This window comes from Nicotiana tabacum, chromosome 24 (assembly GCF_000715075.1).
Source record: "Nicotiana tabacum cultivar K326 chromosome 24, ASM71507v2, whole genome shotgun sequence".
Classification (NCBI taxonomy): domain Eukaryota; kingdom Viridiplantae; phylum Streptophyta; class Magnoliopsida; order Solanales; family Solanaceae; genus Nicotiana; species Nicotiana tabacum.
This window is the reverse complement of record NC_134103.1, coordinates 92,161,434-92,182,962: the sequence shown is the minus strand read 5'-3', so window position 1 is coordinate 92,182,962 and position 21,529 is coordinate 92,161,434. Positions and strand designations below refer to the sequence as shown.

Here is a 21,529-nt window from a genome sequence, read left to right as displayed (position 1 = left end):
CTCCCTCTATTAGAGTGGGGAAGAAGAGTATGGGCCAGACTATGGGGTGGATTGGGCTTCTACAGGTATGGGCTTGAAACAATTGCAAAATTAGTCACTTTGGACTCAAATTTTAATTAAAATCAATTTGTGTGGCTAAACCATTATATATATATATATATATTTTACTCACTAATTGACTAATGACCTAATTAATTAACTAGCCTAAAAATGCATGTAGAGTTACTAATGTATTTTTTGGTATTTTAGTATTTTACAAATGCAATTGATTATGCATTTAAAATCTACAAAATGTAAAAATTAAAAATATTTTTGTATTTTCTTTAGGATTTAAAAATGCAACTTAAAAATGCATCAAATATGAATACGTACAAAGCAAACTAAGTAAAAATATAGAAAAAATAATTTAAAGCTATTTTTTGGATTTTTTAGGAGTAATTTTATATTAGGGCAAAAATTAGGTGCTCACAACTGCCCCTCTTTGCTCGAGAACATGAAGAGTTTTTCGGGCAAAGATAAAGTGAGCAATTATGAGCAATTTTTGCCCGTTTGACACTCCATGGGAAGCATTTTGAAAATGTTTGACCGAACCGTGCTTCAAAGGTTGCCTACATATCCTTGGCTATAAAGGAATCAGGTCAGTGTAGTTCTGGAAGTTTAGGTAGCTGGGACTACCGAGAAGCTGTGATTTCACTGTTGCTGCTGCTGTTTACTGCTTGCTGACCTTCTTTTTACACCAAAGTCAAAAATGAAAAAGACTAACTAAGCCTATCAGCTACGAGTTACAGGATTCCTATCTATGAGTCTTTTGAAGCTTGATCTTGAGTTTTGGCTGGTTCTTCATGCAGACTCTGATCTGATCCTCGATGCTTGCTAGTTGCAGGTGGTAGTTCATTCTTCTTCGGCATTTCGGATCAAGATGGGACATGCAAAGCTTGCGACTTCAATCGTGTCTTGAGCAGCCCATATCTTTTCATCTACTTCTGCATTTTGGATTCACTTCTCTTTTTTTCTTTTTATTCTATATTGAGACTTCTTCCTTTGGTCATCTCGGACTGTCAGCTAGCATTCTTGAGGCGAGCTTCTGCTACTTCTAACTTGAATTGAATCCTTAAATGACTTCCCTCGTTCTCCAGGTGGGCGCCTGATGACTTAAAACTCGAAATAAATTCCCTCATTCTCCAGGTGGGTGCCTGCTGACTTAAAAACTTGAAATAAATTCCTTCATTCTCCAGGTGGGCGCCTGTGATGACTTAAAACTTGAAATGAATTCCCTCATTTTTCAGGTGGGCGCCTGCTGACTTAAAACTTGAAATTAATTCCCTCGTTCTCCAGGTGGGCGCCTGCTGACTTAAAAACTTGAAATAAATTCTCTCGTTTTCCAGGTGGGCGCCTGCTGACTTAAAACAGAAATGAATTCCCTCATTCTCCAGGTGGGCGCCTGATGCTAACTTAAAACTTGAAATAAATTCCCTCGTTCTCCAGGCGGGCGCCTGATAATGACTTGAAAATTAAAATAAATTCCCACGTTCTCCAGGTGGTGCCTGATGACTTTAAAACTTGAAATTAATTCCCTCATTCTCCAGGTGGGCGCCTGCAACTACAACAAAATGGAAACAACAAAAGAAATATTTTTCTGCCCCAGTTTACACTAGGAAGATTTGTGAGTTATTAGCAGAACTATAAATTACCTATGCTATTGATGAAGGATGCAATGATGAGAGCAAAATTGAAGACTCGACTAGGATGTGCGTCTCCTAAAGAAATAAAAATCTGAAAAACCCAAACTAGGGAGTGCATCTCCTAAATTTGAGATTGAGCTTGCAGAAAACTATAAACTAAGCTTGACTGAACTAAAAAATGACCCTATTCTCCAGGCGGGACCCCTGATTTCAAGAAAACTAAAGATTGATAACTTAAGAAAACTAAAAATTGACCTCTGTATTTTTATTTTTTTTCAGACTTCCCTTTTTTTAAACTTATTATCCTAGGAGAAAATTCATTAGACTAGGTATTTTTTTGGTATTTTAGGAGAAAGATTCATCAGACTAAGATTTTTATCCTACGAGAAAGTTCATCAGACTAGGTTTGTTATCTTAGGAGAAAGATTCATCAGATTAAAATCTCGGTCCTAGGAGAAAATTCATCAGACTAGGTCTTTTGTGTTATCTTAGGAGAAGGATTCATCAGACTAAGATATTTTTATCCTAGGAGAAAGTTCATCAGACTAGGTCTTTTTGTTATCTTAGGAGAAAGATTCATCAGACTAAGTTTTAATCTTAGGAGAATGATTCATCAGACTAAGACGTTTATCCTAGGAGAAAAATTCGTCAGACTAGGTTTTCTATCTTAGGAGAATGATTCATCAGACTAAGATTTTGATCCTAGGAGAAAATTCATCAGACTAGGTTTTCTATCTTAGGAGAAAGATTCATCAGACTAAGATTTTGATCCTAGGAGAAAATTCATTAGACTAGGTCCTTTTTTGTTATCTTAGGAGAAAGATTCATCAGACTAAGACGTTTATCGTAGGAGAAAATTCATCAGACTAGGTTTTCTATCTTAGGAGAATGATTCATCAGGCTAAGACTTCGATCCTAGGAGAAAGTTCATCAGACTAGGTCTTTTTTTTTTGTTATCTTAGGAGAAAAATTCATCAGACTAAGATATTTTTATCCTAGGAGAAAATTCATCACACTAGGTTTTCTTATGTTATCTTAGGAGAAAAATTCATCAGAATAAGATTTCGATCCTAGGAGAAAGTTCATCAGACTAGGTCTTTTTGTTATCTTAGGAGAAGGATTCATCAGACTAAGATATTTTTATCCTAGGAGAAAATTCATCAGACTAGGTTTTCTTATCTTAGGAGAAAGATTCATCAGACTAAGATTTCGATCCTAGGAGGAAAAATGTGAAGAGCAATGGAAATATTTTAGGCACACTAGCAAGACAAATAAAGGCAAAGATTTGAGAAACTTCCCTTTTGTCGGCTCTTCTCTTCTTCTTTTTTGAAACCCAAATTCCTTGCACTGCTTTGTTCCTGTTTCAAACAAAGAAAATTTTGTCAGTTTTAAAAGTGGTGGTCGGTTTGCGGACTTGAGTCTTGGATGGCTTGACTTTGTGATCATCCAACTTTTAGAAGACCGACTGCATTGGTAGTTGGCTGCACTGCTGGGAGACTCTGTTGTTCCTTACAAGGGACCTTTACTTTCTGTATCAACCCTGATTGTTTCGCTCCCAATGCCATTTGTGTTTTGTGGCTCAATCAGCCTTATCTCAAAAAGAGATTTCTTTTCTTTGATAACCTTTTCAGATATTTTGAATGGCTTTTGCTTTTGGAGCAATTTTGTCTCTCAGAGAGAATCACAACTGGTAAGTGTCTTTTGCACAATGTGCCACTTCATAGTCCTTGTTCGGTACTACATGGAATCCCTGATTAACCTTGAGGTTATCTTTGCTTGCTTTAGCCAAATAGGCTGACAAGAGTCTTTTGGGGGAAACCTTCGTATTGCACGAATCCTCAAGACATATTGGCTGTAACAACTGAGTGTGCTGGCCAAATTTACTTTGTGCAACTGAAAAGCTAGTAGCAGATTTTGAAATCTTTTCTTGCTTGTTTTGACAAGGACGAACTTAGAGTGAAGGACACAATGATGTAAAGAAACAATATTAACAAGAAATACCCCTATCGGAAAGGAAAGGAGGAAGGTTTTTTTTTTTGGGGGGGGGGCAGCTAGCCTTTATGATCATGACATGCATTTTGGACTTAGCGGCCTCATCTTTCAAACTGTTCAAATCTTTCCTTTTACCATTCCTATGACATTTGAAGTCGGGCTTGTTTGTGTCAATTCTTTGCATCAGCTTCATGACTCACTTTCGACTAGTGGTGCCCCGAGGGGTTTTCACCAACAAGTCTCTCTCATTTATTCATCTCTGCTTACCGTGAGGGTTTTCACTAATAAGACTCTCTCATTTTTCTTCTTTATTTTTCTTTTTCTTTTGCTTTCTTGTATGAGCAACTTGATAGTGTCCTATGTCGCGTGACAACCATTGCTCATTGTATGCTTCTCTTGACATTCTTGAAGGCACATCGGAAGATCTTTATTTGGAAGGTTTTTGGATAGGGTTGGAAAGATGGGTCGGCATGGAGGCTCTAAGTAGACTCAATATGATGGGTTGTACACTTTACAACTCTTGGAATCGACTCTTTCAAAAGTGAAAAAAAAATCTTTGCCCCAGTTTTAGATATTGAGGATTTTTGGATTTTTTTTTTTGAATTCTTATTTGGTTGGACCGAACCGTGTAAGGCTGCCTACGTATCCCTTTTAAAGGAATAAGGTCTAACGTAGTTCAAACATCTGACCTAATATTATTTTTTTCATCTTTCTTTCTTTTTCTTTGTCTTTCTCTTCTCTTTTTTTTCATTTATTCCATCTTTCTTCTCTTTTTTTTCAAAACAAGTTGTCCCAGCTTTTATTTTCTGGGGGCATGGACTTTGACTGTTCTTTTCTTATTCTATTTTTTCACTTGAACTTTCTAAGAGTCGCCCTAGTTTGTACTCTTGGGACATGGACTTTTCTTTCTTTTTTTTTTTTTTTAGACTTTTAACTCTAAACTTGATTCCAAAAGAGGGTGGTCAAAGAAAATAACACTGGCTCGAAAGGATAACGAAGGGTATAAAGTATTTGAATAGCAGAAAAAGGGCCTCCCAACCTCGAGAATGCCAATCATGTTAGCCCTTCACAATCACAGCATTGATGGACATGTTGCTTTCTCGTCTTTTTCAGTGTAAAGTTGTATGAGTAATAATTTCCTTGCAGTGAATGACCCTTGTCAATTTGGGTGACTTTTCTTCGATTTTGTCTTGATGTAGAAGATGCATTTTGCCAATAAACTGATCCATTTCAAGTTAACTGGGATACACCTTCTTTTGAAAAATACTTTCTATCTTTTAGTGCTAAACAGACTTCAACCCGTCCGGTTATCCTTAAGCCCGATCTCCTCAATAATTCAAAAGGTAGAGATCCTTAACTATTATGAGCATGACTGCTTTTGTTCCATGTAAACTTGGTTCATGCTTATTTTCCAAATGTTTCATGTCTCTATTTATCTTCAAAAGTGTCTCTTTCTCAGTTATCCAATTCAAGACTAAATCAGTTTTCTAAGATCTGACCAAAAATTCCGCATGCATGTCATGTCACTAGGACTAGCGTGAAAAGAACTATGCACAAAAATGGACACAAAATGACTGACTGTTGTTTATTGAATAAAGGATAGCAAAGTCCGATAACACAAAAAGAAGAAGAAAAGAAGACAAAATAAGCTACCATGGCTAAAAGAGGAGTGACTTTCCAGTTGCTAAGCGACATCTTAGCCACACATTCGCACATCAACATTACTAGCATTTACCCGTTTTGATTGCTTTGGATTCAACACTCAAATTTTGACAATTATCCCGAGCAGGCCATATCCTATTGCTCAAATCTGGTAAAGTCAACCCCACATTTGTCTCCATTTTTTTAATTTTTCACCGCAAACTTGCCTATTTGCCTTTCTGTGACCTTGGATCAACAACAGTTATGTTTATTCCATTGGTTGAGAAGATGCTTTTATTTTCGAAGGATCTTGGATTGTTTTGTAACTCGCCATTGCAAACCAACAAACCGACCACCTTCAACTAGCTTTTATTCCAAAACAATAAGCATGTTAGAATAAACGCTCTTTTTTTTTCTTTTTTTTTTGGTTTCTTTCCTTTCTCTTATTTTCTCTCGATTGAACCTGATGTGGGTTGCCTACGTATCATGTGGGAACATGAATCAGATCGTGCGTAGTTCGGAAAGATCAAGAATAAAAGAAATAAACTAACTATTTTTTTTCTAATTTCCGAAAGAAAGACTTACAAAGAAGAAAGAAAATATATTTTTTTGAATTATGATTTTTTCGGAATTTCGAAAGAAAAACCTCTAAAAAAAAAGAAAGGAAATATTTTTGGATTTATGGACTTTCATTTTGAATTTATGAAAGAAATACTTCTAAAGAAAAAAAAGAAAATATTTTTGAATCTTGAATTTTCTTTTCAATTTTCGAAAGAAGAATGAAAATATTTTTGGATTTTGAGAAGAAATTAAAAGGAAAATGTTTTTGTTTTTTTTTCTTAAAAAAAATTGGGGGCTAAAAGAATGATTTTCTAAAGAAGGAAGTAAAGGAAAATATTTTTCGATTTTTTTTTGAAAATTGTGGGCCGGAACCGATGAGGTTTGCCTACGTATCTCACATCCGGTGAGAATCAGACCAGCGTAGTTCTGTCATTTTGATGCACAGAAAAATATGATTTGCTTTGAAATGATTTTTGTCTTCTTTTTTTCTTTCTCTTTTTATTTTTGAGACTTTGGCAGAGCAACGTATTTTTGAATATCAGGATTATCAAAACCGGGCATTTTTCTATCCTACCTCACTCTTGGTTTTTTTTCTCTTACTCAAGAGGCCGGCCAACATACAAGCCAAGCAAATTAATGCACAAGTAGCACGTAAAAAATGCATCAGGATGGTCCTTTTAATTGTGGGTACACCTGTCCTAGACGGACCCAACCCCTGTGTTGAGTCTCCTAAGTCAAATGCACGTGATGCAAGCAAACGTACCTACTAGGGATCCGGCATGAGGCTATGTTATTCTAAGTTTAAATCCTGGGTGTATTGTTCTAGACCTGACTTACTCGAGCGGACAACTCGAGCCGGGGGAGGGGGGGCAGCGTACCGGGTATACAGAAGCTTCACCGGCTTTGCAACTTGTCCGAACCTCATTCTAAAATTAGGATATGACTCTAACAGAAAAGAAGCCACGCGAAGCGCACGCTCCCCAGAAGATTTAGAAGACTCAGAAAGAAGAAGGGTTTCATAGCAGTTTATATACAGTTCACATAATATCAAAGCGGCATTTAGCACATTAGGCTCAAACACGTAAAAATCAGATAATAGACAAAAATCAAGTATAACAGTTATTCTAAGCTCGAATTCTGAACCCTGAACCAGAGATTCTGGGTTCTTGTCCCCAGCAGAGTCACCAGAGCTGTCACACCTCCTTTTTCCCGAAGGGAGATAAGGGAGTTTTTTCCAATTAAAGTGACATTAATCAAAATGAGATTATTTATTAAAAACAGAGTCGCCACTTGGAATAAGTTATGGTGTCCCAAGTCACCGGTTTATTTTAAATCCCAAATCGAGGAAATTTGACTCTATTTATGGTCCGCGAACACAGAAGACCGGGTAAGAAATTCTGTTAACCCGGAAGAAGGTGTGAGGCACTCCCGAGTTTCGTGATTTTAGCACGGTCACTCAACTATTAATAATTGACCTAATTATATGATTTATTACATGTTTGAAACCTATTGTGCGTTTTTAACCTTTTAATCATTTTTAATATTTATGGTGATTATTTAAATAAGTCGCGATGTCGCGCACTTATTATTTTTGTACACATTGTGAATCGCATCACGTGAAAGGCACCCGCGATTTACAACATGTTAATTTTTATTATTATTTGAAGTTGTAAGGTCGAGTCACGTGAAACACACACTCGAATTGGGGTTTACGTATCATGACTACGCTAAAGGAATCGTACTCATAGTCACGATGATTTATTTAAACACGCCTAAAGCAAACTACCAATGTTTATGAGCTGTTTAATTTTCTAATACTATTGATATAGCGTGTAACTAAGAGACAAGCCCCAAAGATATGCCCAAATATAATTCTGTTTTATTTAATTGTTTTCCCTTCTACACTCTTCTAATTCTGTTTTCTCTTTGGTTGTTCTAGGTTGCAATAATGAAGCGGTTGCGACATCCAAATATTGTACTTTTTATGGGTGTTGTCATTCAGCCACCAAATTTGTCCATAGTTACTGAATATTTATCGAGGTCTTAGAAATATTTCCCCGTCCAATTAACAGAAAACATTACGCTATTCCCAATTTAGCTGAGCGATTCCCATGTTATCATGTATTTCAGAGGTAGCTTATATAGACTTCTTCATAGACCTGGTGCGAGAGAGTTGTTAGATGAAAGACGTCGGCTGTGTATGGCTTACGATGTGGTATGGATAAATGTGTCCTACTCCCTCCTCTTTCTCATTTTATTTTTTCAATTGGGGCTAATCTCTTACTATGGTCTTGTGCAGGCAAATGGGATGAATTATCTTCACAAACGCAATCCTCCCATTGTTCACCGAGATTTAAAATCTCCAAATCTGCTAGTGGACAAAAAATATACAGTGAAGGTGAGAGTAAGAATTTCTTTAGCAAACATAAAGGTGCAATCCTTTTTGTCATGATTAATATATTGTCGGACTTGGCTGTCAGAGTAGTCAAATCTGAAGGAAGTATCATTTTGGATAGGGCATATTTTTTTTATTAACTTCTTCAGATATTTTCCGGAGGGTCAAGAGAGAAACATAGAGAAGTTTTATAGTTTCACAAGCTTCCTAACCTAATCAAACTTGCTAAAACACATAAAGCAAGTTGTGAACCAGCAAGTATTTATCAGATTTCTCAGATGATGGAGAGTTAACATTGCAATCCCATGAAATGGGTTAATTTCCAACAAGAGAGGATATATGTTGAAGCTTTTATCTAAAGGAAAAATCACTTGTACATAATTAATAATTTTACATTTTGGAGGGAAGCTTGGTCCAAAATCTCTCTTTGCGATCTTCTAGACATATACCATCTATAGAGTGGTTTTTCAGCTGCCATGTAGCAATAGTGCTGCATTCAGTCCACCTTACATATCATAAACACATGTGGATCCAGTGTTTCAAGAAATTTAGGAGTCACTATGAGGACGAATTTATGTCTAGTTAAGATTATGCTTTTTCTACTCATATTTTTCCTTAACATAACTTGTCCTCCTTTTCGACCTCCTGGTGAATTAGTTTCTTTTTAACTGGAAATATTAGCATAGATGTGTCTCCTCTCACTCCGGGAATATGTGTCTGGTCTTCTTCCTTTTAATCAACTTGGACCATCGAGAAAAATACTAATTTCTTGATCATTCAATTTGACTTTTCAAACCCAACCAAAAAAGATTTTAAAAAAAATATCAAAAGGTCTTGAGGTTTGATTGAGATTTTGCTTGAAAAAGAGGAGGCATTTTGAATGTCTGTGATTTTTAAGGAGGTTCTGTCCTCCATAGCTCAGCAGTATGCATAATGTATTACCTGTACTTTTAGTTAACATTATAATTTATTCTTAAGTTCTGAACAAACTTGGTAGTCCTACTCAAAGTTAGCTAGCGAATATGATTTTGTTGCTTTAATGAATTTATTATTACTTATTTTCGTTTATGGAAGTTTTTATGAAGCTATTATTTCTCTTTATCAGTAAAAGATTCTAAATGTTCTCACTTGTCTAATGTCCTCATCAGGTCTGTGATTTTGGTCTTTCTCGTTTCAAAGCTAATACATTTCTTTCATCAAAGACTGCTGCCGGAACTGTAAGTTCCTGATTCAAGCTCTGGTTCCTTTAGTGTTCTGTTGGTCTTTTGGCTCGTTTCTTGATAACTAAATAAGGAAAAGAATGATTTGGTGCTTAATGTGACGGCCGGAATGGATGGCGCCTGAAGTTCTTCGTGATGAACCATCAAATGAGAAATCTGATGTATATAGCTTTGGCGTTATTTTATGGGAGTTGGCAACACTACAACAACCATGGAGTAATTTGAGCGCACCATAGGTTTGTGCTTGGTATTTTAGGTGTAAATGGTGATCTAAACAATTGAATAAGGGTGGCAAGTGGGCCGGTCCTGGACCGGCCCGGGACCGCGGGCCAAACGGGCTAACGGGCTAGGACCGTTTGGGCCGGTCTTAGTGGGCCTGGGCCGGTCCTATGATTTGGGCCCGTCATGCCCGGGACCGTTTAGTCGCTAGGGCCCGGGACCTTAGCGGGCCAAACGGTCCCAACGGCTATTTTTAAAATTTTTTTAAAAAAAATTAAAAAATTAAAAAATTAAAATATATATAGCTTTGAATATCTCTTTACAATATTTTTGTCTTTTTATATATCTTAAGCTATACATATAGTATATACTATATATATATATATATATATATATATATATATATATATATATATATATATATATATATATACATACATATCTTACTATATACATAGTATATAAGACATATTCGATTGTATATAAATATATATAGTATATATATCTTAAGATATATGTATAGTATATAAATCAAATATTAATATATAAATCTTAAGATGTATATATAGTAAATCGAATATAGCTTATATATCTTAGGATATACATATAGTATAGTATAGTATATATATATAAGCTTATATATATATCGAATATAACTTATATATATATATATATATATATATATATATATATATATATATACTATACTATATATACATCTTTATAACACATTGCTTTGAATATCTCTTTACAATATTTTTGTCTTTAAATTTGAATTAAAAAATTTAGGTGACAATTCTATAATATAATTTACTAGGAATTGCCGTAGATATTTTTATTATCATTTTTTTTCTCTAACTTGTATAAAAACAAATTTAAAAATAGAAAGTATATGTAGGCCCGTTTAGGCCCGGGACCGTTAGGTCGTGGTCCCGGTCCCGGACCGGTTCCAACAACAAGCCCGTGAAGCCCGCAACCGTTTAGGACCGGCCCACTTAGGACCGGGCCCGGCCCACATGCAACCCTTACAATTGAATCTAGAGGGTAACAACTAATATATCAACTGAAAGGACCTAAGGCTATCTCTTGGGATGTGAAAATGAGTTGGTCCATATGGTTCTTCTGCCAGGAACTAGGGCACCACAAGTGGGATCACTTCTTCCAGGAATGCCATTTCAATTTCCTTTCGTCATCTGCCTCTCTTTTTCATGTGGTTAATGTAGAAAGCTACGCATTCATGGGCCCTTGAATGGGAAAGTTCTGGGGATGCTACTTTCCACTTCTCTCTAGGTTTTGTTTTGCTTATTGTGGTCTTCTAATAGTTCATATTTTGAGAAGAGAAGAAAAGAAAAAGTTCCTACTTTCTGTAACAGTTAGTGTACAGTTTGTCAAGATTATTGTTAAGTAGAGAACTAAAAGTTGTGGTAAGTTGATGACTAGTGTAACCGTAGTTTAATTATGATGAATCATCTAAATATTGTATTTGTTAATGCGGGTGAGGTAAAGAAGTTAGTCAACCACATTGACATGGTGCTAGATAGGAAAAGGTTGTCGCATGTTAGAGGATGGGGACAAAGAAGCTAATTCAAGAGATTAAGATTCGAATAGTTATTTGGAATAGACTTGTTGATGGGAAAGCAAATAGAAATAAAGAGGAGGACAATAGATATGCCCACAGGCTTAGTTCAAGTGACCTAGAATGTAGGTCACAGGTTCAAGCCATGCGCCATGTGAACTAAGCCTTGTATTGTAGCGAAGAAGGGTACAGGGGCGGGCCCATTATTCCCGAGTTTCGGAGCCTCTGGTTACTCCTAAGGGTTGATTTCTCGGTCATCATGATTGTTGAAACTGTTTCCCTGTGATATCGTACATTCTAGTTTCTGCTACAAGTTTGATTTTTGAAAGATAGATAAGAGGACCATCTGTCGAGCCTCATGAATATTGAACTGTTTGTTTTTTTATATCGTACATGGCGTAGAATGTGCTGTAATGAATCTGATTTTGTAGGTTGTAGCAGCTGTCGGCTTTAGGGGGAAGAGGCTTGACATTCCAAGTGACTTGAATCCTCAAGTGGCGACTATTATTGAGGCCTGCTGGACTAAGTGTGTTGCTTGTACTCGTCCCCAAGTTCATGCCTTTTAGTTTCGTGATTGCTTTAATGTTATCTAAAGTTAGTTTTGATAATGTTGTAGTGAGCCGTGGAAACGCCCCTCCTTTTCTACTATCATGGATATGCTGAGACCAAATCTTAAATCTCCTCTCACACCTCAATCAGGTCATACAGACATGCAGATGCTCACGTGAATGTGTGATAACTTTTATGGTTTCTGCACATAATTTGCATTTGTTACTAGTCAATGTTTTTGGGAGGAAGAATGCTTGGAGGATTATGTCAGGTTTGTCTATCTCGAAATCTGTTTCGTCGTTCTACTGAATTTTAAAGCTATTGCCCTTGGTATATCCACATTTTTGTCAAAGTCTAGGTAAGTTTGACACTAGGTGACGAGTGCTGATAGTAGTAGTTGAACTATTTGGTAGAATGTTTGGAATAAACTTCTTCCCATGACACACTTTCTTGGGTCTAGTGATGCTTTGGAAACTGCTGGAGCATCTGAACTTCTGTTTGGTGGATTTGAGAAGGCATTACTTTAGACTGGCCATGACATCATAGCAGCTAGTATTCTGTTGAGAGACCCAGCCTAACGATCTAGATAGGTGCCAGTGAACCACTGTCAAGCTTTAGCTTGAAAGATTTGAGAGTAAATGCTCAATAAAATGGGTTCACCCCTTTGCTTTCTTGCACTTCGATGGCAAATGTTTTATGACAATACCTCTAGGCAGTTTCTTCACATGTATAAACTTTGATAGCTATGTCTGCGTATGTTTTGCAGGCTTGTATCTATGCATATTAGTTCAGGTTGCCTGTGGAGAATACTAAGTTTTCTTCACGAATTCAAGCAGCAGCCGCTGCCTTACGGAAGATCCTTTGCACTGGGCATGTCCGTTTCTCTCTAAGCACTGTTTGGCCTAGTGATTTTGTTGATGCCAGCAATAACATTTTTTGTATTCTCTGTTCAGAATTGTTGTTGTATAACTATATGTATAAGCATTATAATGAAAAGTTGGATTATAGAAATGCACACCTATCAGACACCATACTTGTGTGTGCTTTATGGTGACATGTACGTTTGTTTCCTAAGTAGCTTTCCTCTGTTTGATTGCTTCCCCTAAAAAATTTTGTAAAGGGGAACACACGCACTTGGGAAGTAGAGTTCCTTAACGCTTCCCTTGCAATAAAATATGGCTTGTACTTGTAATTATGCATACATATTATTTGGTTGCGGACAGGATAATGGTCGACTTTTAACACAACCAAGTGGTGTTGTTGTAAGTGAAGGGATTATGAATGAGGATATATACAATTATACATAACATATATGTGCGTGTATAAAACGATGAAATATGATTTGCTAGGGTTGGGGCTGTGAGAGCGTTACGCCGTAGTACATTAGTTGAATGCCAGCAATTTTGAATGAACAGTTAGCAACAGGATATACTTATATTCAAAACATGCTTCTACGAAAGAACAGTCGGCAGCGCTAATATTTTAGGATAATGAGTGCTTGGAGTGTTCTTAGCTTAAAGAAAATAAAAGACATGTTTAAACATAACTACATTTTTAGGATGTTGATTCGTATCGAGTTACATAGAATGATAAAAATTCTAGATTTCAGACTTCAGAATGACCCTCCAAACAGATAGAACTAAATTACAAGCAATAGAGGAAATTTTTCCAAATAACTAGAAACACGCCAAATATACCAAATGGTGAAAATTCAAATAACAGTGAGAACCATCGCTCCAGAAAGCTCCCAGTTGATATTTTTGACAGCAATGATCCGGCCTTTGGTTCGCAGAAAGCTGGGATTAGACTCCGATATGCATTGTGCCTAAAGCACATAAGAACAAAACTGATTTGGCTCAGCAGAAGAGCATCAAACTACAGAAGGTTGGAATTGAAAATCACTCAGAATCCAGCTTCTGTTTCTTTTCTTCAGGCTGGTCTGCCACATTCTTCATCTTAGCTTCTCTTCGCTCCCTTTTAACTCCTTTTGCTTTGTGAGGCAGTGCAACACTTCCAACCTACAGAAAGGAATAATTTTTCACTGGTAAACAGTCATAGAATTTTATAATTTCTTTTCAACCAGAGTAGTGTATTCTTATTTCTTACCTTCTGATCAGGAATGTAAATCTTCCCGTATTTTCCTTGAATGGCATCTTTGACAACATTTTTCTCCTGAAAATGACAGCCAGTAACAACATAAGTATTTTGCAGACTCCAAGTTAGTCAAATAAAGATGTGAAGAAGTGACTAAGCCAATCAAACCTTCTTCTTTGCTTTATCAAGAGCAGTTTTCATAGCTTCTTTCTTCAAACTGTCGTCAGGGAGACGATGTCGCCGAACTACTAAGTCCATGGACGGGCCAACCTCCACTAATTCTATTCTTGGAACTACTGTGCCAGATTTTTTAAGCCGTAGTGCACAATGTGTCAAGAAAACCTTTTTTGGCGACACAGCTGCACATACATATACACGATCTAACCCAGCAAGGTTCAAGTTGGTCACTACCTGCAATATTGAACCCACGTGCATTAGTGGTACTCTTTCCAATTCAAAGAAGCCGTGCGAATAAGTTGATTGAGAAAGAACAGACCTCGCCATGGAATAGATCAAGCAAAACTTCTTTTAAATGCTTCAACTCTTCAACACTATCAAATCCTTCTCCAATAAAGGTAAAAAAGGGCTTTGACCCAATTTTAGGAGCCAAACTCTTATCATATTTGAACGACTTCATGCTTTTGAACTCTTCCACCCCTACCTCTACAAGATCGTAAATATGGTGATCATAGGTTCGCCCAATAACAAGATTGTTAGGGCGCTTCTTGGAGTGAGAACCATACTGCAAAATAACCAAAGACTGTAAGTGGGTATGGAAAACAAAAGACAAAGCAACAAGCAAAAAGTCCTGAACACAAAAGACAGAACTACTCCTGATAAAGCGATAAACTAGAAGAGTTCAACAGTTTATACAAAGATAGCCTTTCGTTCAAATCAAGATTTTCAAAAGTTGAAAAAAACTCATCTCACTCCGAGTATCCAACTTAACAGTAGGTGTTATTCCTCATCTGCATGAAGAGTTGAAATCTACTATCGATTATAATAATGTAATAGACACTTTTACCGGAGCAATACTCCTTGGAAGAGGTGAAACTAGTGGCGGAAAATGGGCGGGTTGGGTCGGATTTGGACGGGTTAAAAATGGGTTGAGCAAAAATGGATTGGGTCTCAACCCGCCCATATTTCATGCGGGTCAAAAATGGTTGGGTGTTAAATGGGCGGGTTGAATATGGGTTAACCCATATTATTTAAGTGTAATAGTTTTTCAAGTACAATTTATAATTTTCCTTTTGCTCAGATTATTTAGTGACATAAGCTTAACCGGAATAATATATACTTCTTCATTAAACTTATTCAAATTTGACTATCTTCCACAAAATATGACAGTTTTCATTTTAGGAAGAAAATGTGCTTAATGCACATCAAGCAATATCACTAATAATATATGACTGCATTTTCCACTTTGTTCATATATTGTTTGCAATCCAATATAAAACTAAACAAATTTTAAAAAATACTATAAATAGAAAGATACTATTTATATTCAAAAAATTCGCTAATAATATATGACTCTATACAAATTCAACATTGAAATATGTGCATCATAACTAAAAAGAAAATACTATTTTTTTGGTTAAGAAAGAAAGTCCTCTTTCTACAATATAAAAAGAAAGTACTCATTCTATTGAAATGAAAGAAAATACTTTTTCTACATTACGAAAAGAAAGTAACTTTTTTTGTTGAAATGAAAAAAAAAAATACTCAGATTGTTGAAATGAAAAAGAAAGTACTCTTAGGGTGTGTTTGGTAAAGCGGAAAATATTTTCTTGGAAAACAAGTAGTAATCTTACACATTTTCCGGTGTTTGGTATGCAAATTAAGGAAAATAACTCCTCAAGAGTATTCATAAATAATTTAAATACAATAAACATGAAGCCATAAACATGATAAGAGTGGGTTGCTTTAGTGGTGAGCACCCTCCACTTCCAACCAAGAGGTTGTGAGTTCGAGTCACCCCAAGAGCAAGGTGGGGGAGTTCTTGGAGGGAGGGAGCCGAGGGTCTATCGGTAACAGCCTCTCTACCCCGGGGTAGGGGTAAGGTCTGCGTACACACTACCCTCCCCAGACCCCACTAGTGGGATTATACTGGGTTGTTGTAAACATGAAGCCATAAACTTTCGAACCAACAACCTTGCGAACCCACAAATTCCATAAACTTCCGAACCACTAAACTTTCAAACCCGTAAACTCTATAATTTCTAAACCCGCAAACTTCCAAAATCATTAACCTCAACTCATAACTTTGGAACTCGTAAAATTTCAAACCTATAAACTGAAAATATTAATTAAAAAATAAAATGCCCCGCAGTGAGGGGAGGGGTGTAGCAAGGTGGGTGGTAACGGAAAAGAAAATAAATTGAAATATGAAAAAAAATCTTCTTTGGAGAGAGGGGGTGGGAGAGGTAGGGTAGGGAGAGAAGGGGGAGGAAGGGGGTTAGATGTGAGGGTAGGTGAAATTTTTGAAAAATGTTTTCCTAACTTTTTCTAGGAAAGTCATTTTCATACAATTTCAGGAAAATGTGATATCTAGAAAAATAATTTCCAAACTATTTTGTGCAACCAAACAGTGGAAAATGGGAAAACAATTTTTGGAAAATGTTTCCGACATACCAAACACACCCTTAATAATATTTCTATTGAGTTGTGTAGGGGTGGATGTGGGTGGGTAGCGTAGGGGGTTGGTGGGGATGGGGATGGGGAATAGGGTGGGGAAGATTGAAAAGGAGTTCTGGAAACTCTTGATAAGGAAAACATTTTCCTCCAATTGGAGGAAAATGAGTTCATGAGAAAAATATTTTCCAAAATATTTAAGCCAACCAAACATGGAAAAATTGGAAAACATTTTTCGAAAAATATTCTCCTTCGTACTAAACATCCCTTAATGTAATCTTGAGTACCTCTTCGTTTCAACCATCCAGTTCTAATCCTATGAGTACCATCTTGATCTATCATTTCATTCTCTTGAAACGAGCCTAGATATCTAAATTGATTGTATTTTGGCACCACAAATCCATCTAGTCAACTTCGCTCTTCTCATGCAGGCTGAACTTGCAATGCATGTATTTAGTCTGACCTTTATATATCTCAAAACACTTGCTCAATGCATGTATTTAGTCTTACCTTTATATATCTCAGAACCCTTACTATCTAAGATGTTTCTCCATAGCTCAAGCTTTTTGTTAACACCCTCGCTAGTTTCGTAATTTAGTACAATATCATCAGCATATATCATACACCCTGGAACCTCATCCTGTGTTACGTTGGTTAGCTCATTCATAACTAGGGTGAATAAGTAGGGGCTCAATGCAGAACCCCGGTGTGAACCCACTGCTATGGAAAACTTCTTTGGATTTCCTACTACTGTTTTAACACTAGTGACAACTCCTTCATACATGTCCTTTATGACATCTATATATTTTACTACATGAGTAATATAACTTGTAGACCAATTACTATTAGGAGCCACATATCAACTATAAATATCTCGAGTGACCAAAAATTGAACACAAATACATTTTCAGTTAGGGTGCTCCAAAGCTACAAAATACAAATTCTAGATGCTCTAGTTCTAAATGTGCTCTCCCCCACGCTATAAGAGAAACCTCGTTAACCAAGCAACATACCAAAAGACTATTGTTAATCACCTATAAAATAACATCAAGACATCAGTAATTTAGTTTTACCATTCAAAAATAACCCCTCACTATATCTATTAGCACTAAAAATAATGAACTATGGTAGCACAATGAGGGATATACAGACAATCAAATACTAAGTTCAAATTTTTACTTATTCGGTGTCTCAACAAATCAAGCAACCAAGGCGAAATCAGGACTTGAAACTTATGGGTTCAAGATTCTAGTCCTTTTAGGTTACTAGGCTCTAAATTAATAATTTGTATATATTCACTAAATTTCCTAAGACAAAAAAAAGAGCTTGGAAAAAAATTACTGGGTTCCGCAAACCCGTAACTCAAAAGGCTAGCTCCACCCCTGTAAGCAACTAACAATATTATAGATCTTTTCTATTTAAAAATAATCAAGCAGTTGAAGATCAAAAGTGGACTCTTCAATAGTGTTACAAGTAGCTAAAAGGTTAGGCAGATAATGTACCCATTTTTGTTATGAACTTATGCAAGCTACCCATTAAGCATTATACGGCTTAGTCTCTGTTCCTTATTCCCTAGAAGCCAGCGGCTTAACCTGATTAAAACAATGCAATTCCATGTCAAAATAAACTTTCTTTGGCCTGGGTTAGAGGGAGATTCAGAATGACGCAACAAATTCACAATATTGCACCTATGTTTCTTCTTCTGTATTTCATTGAATATATATCTTTGAGCACAAATAACTATTTATTATGAAAAAAGATCTGTTCTCCTTTACTAAATATTTGGAGACAATTAATTTTTGTACCTTCAAGAACAAGCCTTAGCAAACAACATAATAATCAGAGAGCCACAGAAACAAATCCAAATTAACATGGAGCGATATATATATCAGCACTTATCTACCCACTGAACCAAAAAATGCCTCAAAAAGGAAAACGGCATGTACACACTTACCACAAAAAGGCTGCAATCTGTCTTAAGAGAGAAAAACTCCAAAGAAGCCTCGCCCCCGCTCTCGAATGGTCTAACATTCTCATTCTTCCGGGTATATTTAACAGAATTATCCCTCTTCAAATGATAAATTTCAGTCATCACCTCATTCAACACTTGGCTTGTTTTTGTACCATGTAATATCAATGTCTTTTTCCCAGTTTCAACCTGCCCTCAAATAAATAAATAAGATTGTCATCACAATAAAAATCCCATCTTTAAAAAAAAAAAAAGTGGTTTGCTAAGATCAAACTCACCAGTTTAGGAGCACGTTTTTCAAGCTCCCTTCTGATTCTTCCTTTCTGTGGGGTTTTAATTTTCCATGGGGTTTTACTTCTCATCATGCTTACCTACAAACAAAATTGAAAACTAAACTAATATTATTGTGGTTAAAGCAAATCTTCAACTATCATAACAACAACTACTAGGGCTTAATCACAAATTAGTTGGAACCCTAGAAACAAAAACAAACAGCAAGCGAACAGTAAGAATTTAAGCTTTTACTTACCAATTGAGGAAAAGGGAAGATACGAAGAAGAATTGGTAAAGGGATGATACGAAGAAGAAGGGGAAGAAACAACTATGCCTATGCAAATATTAGGGTTTTAGAATCATTTAGGGGTTTTGGGCGGGTGTTATTGTCTGGTTTCAATTGTGGGCCTAATAGTGAAAATGCCCAGGCCCAAGTTGACTCAACTACTACTAATCCAATAACGATTTTTAGCTTCCTATACTATATATGAAACTTTATTACACACCCTAATCAAGTTTTAACTTAATTACATGGTTATATATAATTTATCAATTATATAAAAATTAGTTTTAAATGAGTATCTTTTGTTCCGCAAAAAATGCATATATTTAATCATTATTGCCTTATATTATAACACTTTTAATCATCTTTTGAGTATTAATTACATTACTTTGTGCTTAATATTATATTTTAACTGTGTAGGAATAATGCGGTGTGAAGATGAAGAGATTTAGAGTAAAATTGAATAAGATACGGAACAAAAAAGATAGAAAATTAAAAGAATAAAAAATGGGGAATACCCTTTGGTATTTGTCCCCGAATGAAAGACAAAAAAACAAAGGAAATACATTCCAAGCAAAGAATTAAAGAAGGGAAAAAGAAAATGTACTTGGCAGCAAAAGAGCTGTCACACCTCCTTTTTCCCGAAGGGAGATAAGGGAGTTTTTTCCAATTAAAGTGACATTAATCAAAATGGGATTATTTATTAAAAACAGAGTCGCCACATGGAATAAGTTATGGTGTCCCAAGTCACCGGTTTATTTTAAATCCCAAATCGAGGAAATTTGACTCTATTTATGGTCCGCGAACACAGAAGACCGGGTAAGAAATTCTGTTAACCCGGGAGAAGGTGTGAGGCACTCCCGAGTTCCGTGGTTTTAGCACGGTCGCTCAACTATTAATAATTGACCTAATTATCTGATTTATTACATGTTTGAAACCTATTGTGCGTTTTTAACCTTTTAATCGTTTTTAATATTTATGGAGATTATTTAAATAAGTCGCGATGTCGCGCACTTATTATTTTTGTACACATTGTGAATCGCGTCACATGAAAGGCACCCGCGATTTACAACATGTTAATTTTTATTATTATTTGAAGTTGTAAGGTCGAGTCACGTGAAACACACACTCGAATTGGGGTTTACGTATCATGACTACGCCAAAGGAACCGTACTCATAGTCACGATGATTTATTTAAACGCGCCTAAAGCAAACTACCAATGTTTATGAGTTGTTTAATTTTCTAATACTATTGATATAGCGTGTAACTAAGAGACAAGCCCCAAAGATATGCCCAAATATAATTCACGGCACCTCAAACTATTCTTTATGAGACCTTCCCAAATCAATCATATTGATAAACAACAAATTCATATCTACTTATTACGAATCAATCCTTTCTAATTTTGTTATGGGTAACGGAATAATCCTTTTATAAGTGAAGATGACTGAGCGGAGAAATTGGTGAACTTGCTTTTCCGTGAAGTTTTTCACCTTCAGCAGTTCACCACTTGCACAAAATGAGGGTCTATTATACACCAAAAGTCTGGCAATTGAGCAGCAATTGAAGATTACAAGATGAATGCACAGTGTGTAATGGAATCTGGTTCAAGTTAAAATCTCACTTGGGAGCAAAAGAATTAATAAAAATATACGAACTGTTTGCATTCACCCATAAATAAAACGGAACAAGCAGATTAATTTGTGTTTAACGATAAGTAGTGTAAGGGTCAACAAGCAACTTGAACAAATACTGTAACTAAAGATGCCAAAATAAAAGAAGCTAAAACCATATTAATTCTTCTTCAAAGGTTATGGAACCATTATTTCCAGCATAAAAATGACAAAGAAAAATCGCTATTCCCCACGTCGTACTTCACTAAACAACAACGATTACACAAATATTCTAATTCGGAATTCACACAATTTCATTACTCAATCAAAGTGAGGTGCAGAGGTTCAATGACTTACCTAATTTCGCAAAAGTAAACTGGAATGTTGGCCAAATGAAAGCTGAAAAGGACGGATGGAGTCCGTCAAAGCAGCAATCAACAATACAGAGCAACAAATCTCCCCAATTGTTTTAAAACCCAGAACGTGAAAGCACACCAAAATCCATTTGAATAGTGACAGAAACTTCTCTTCTATTTTGTTTTCGTATCTCTGTCTTTCAGATCTGAGCTTCAATTTCAATTCAAAAACCTTTGTTTTAGCTATTTGGACTGTGAGTTCGTGTGTATTTGTGTGTTTGTTCAGAGAGGTGAGTATGGTAAGAAAATGAGCGTTATCTTCGAAGAGTGGGGGAGGTGAGCGTGAATCCTCTCTGTGTATTGTGAGGATGCCGAATAGTTGAGTGAGAGAGGGGCGGCGCTAGGGTTCTCTCATCTCTGTTGGGTTTTTTCCTTTTTTTAGGGGAGAGTGAAATTAATGTCTCCCTCTATTAG

General features: G+C 36.1%; 2 protein-coding genes and 1 long non-coding RNA gene across 5 annotated transcripts; 2 read left to right on the top strand and 1 right to left on the bottom strand.

Annotated features, from left to right (window-relative positions):
• Positions 1-41: 41 nt before the first annotated feature.
• Positions 42-9,500, top strand: LOC142178316 (serine/threonine-protein kinase CTR1-like). The gene is made up of 5 exons (XM_075247647.1): positions 42-65; positions 7,816-7,916; positions 8,007-8,091; positions 8,176-8,274; positions 9,420-9,500. Exons 1-5 carry the CDS (start codon positions 42-44, stop codon positions 9,498-9,500), a joined length of 390 nt encoding a protein of 129 aa, XP_075103748.1.
• A 90-nt stretch (positions 9,501-9,590) lies between these two features.
• On the top strand, positions 9,591-12,846 carry LOC142178463 (uncharacterized). Of its 2 annotated transcripts, none has more exons than XR_012706612.1 (4): positions 9,591-9,727; positions 11,718-11,812; positions 11,903-12,106; positions 12,602-12,846. It is a non-coding gene; the product is annotated as an uncharacterized LOC142178463 (long non-coding RNA). The 2 variants fall into 2 exon arrangements; XR_012706613.1 differs by lacking the exon at positions 9,591-9,727 and adding an exon at positions 10,495-11,000.
• Positions 12,847-13,370: 524 nt separating this feature from the next.
• Positions 13,371-21,505, bottom strand: LOC142178462 (ribosome production factor 2 homolog). 2 transcript variants are annotated; one of them, XM_075248026.1, is made up of 7 exons: positions 21,057-21,505; positions 18,808-18,919; positions 18,515-18,718; positions 14,426-14,671; positions 14,098-14,340; positions 13,942-14,007; positions 13,371-13,853 (listed from the first exon to the last, which is right to left on the bottom strand). In XM_075248026.1, the coding sequence occupies exons 2-7, from the start codon at positions 18,892-18,894 to the stop codon at positions 13,734-13,736; spliced, it is 966 nt and encodes a 321-aa protein (XP_075104127.1). In that variant the 5' UTR covers positions 18,895-18,919; positions 21,057-21,505; the 3' UTR covers positions 13,371-13,733. The 2 variants fall into 2 exon arrangements, with proteins under 2 accessions (XP_075104127.1, XP_075104126.1); XM_075248025.1 differs by having other exon boundaries at positions 18,808-18,900.
• Positions 21,506-21,529: the final 24 nt, after the last annotated feature.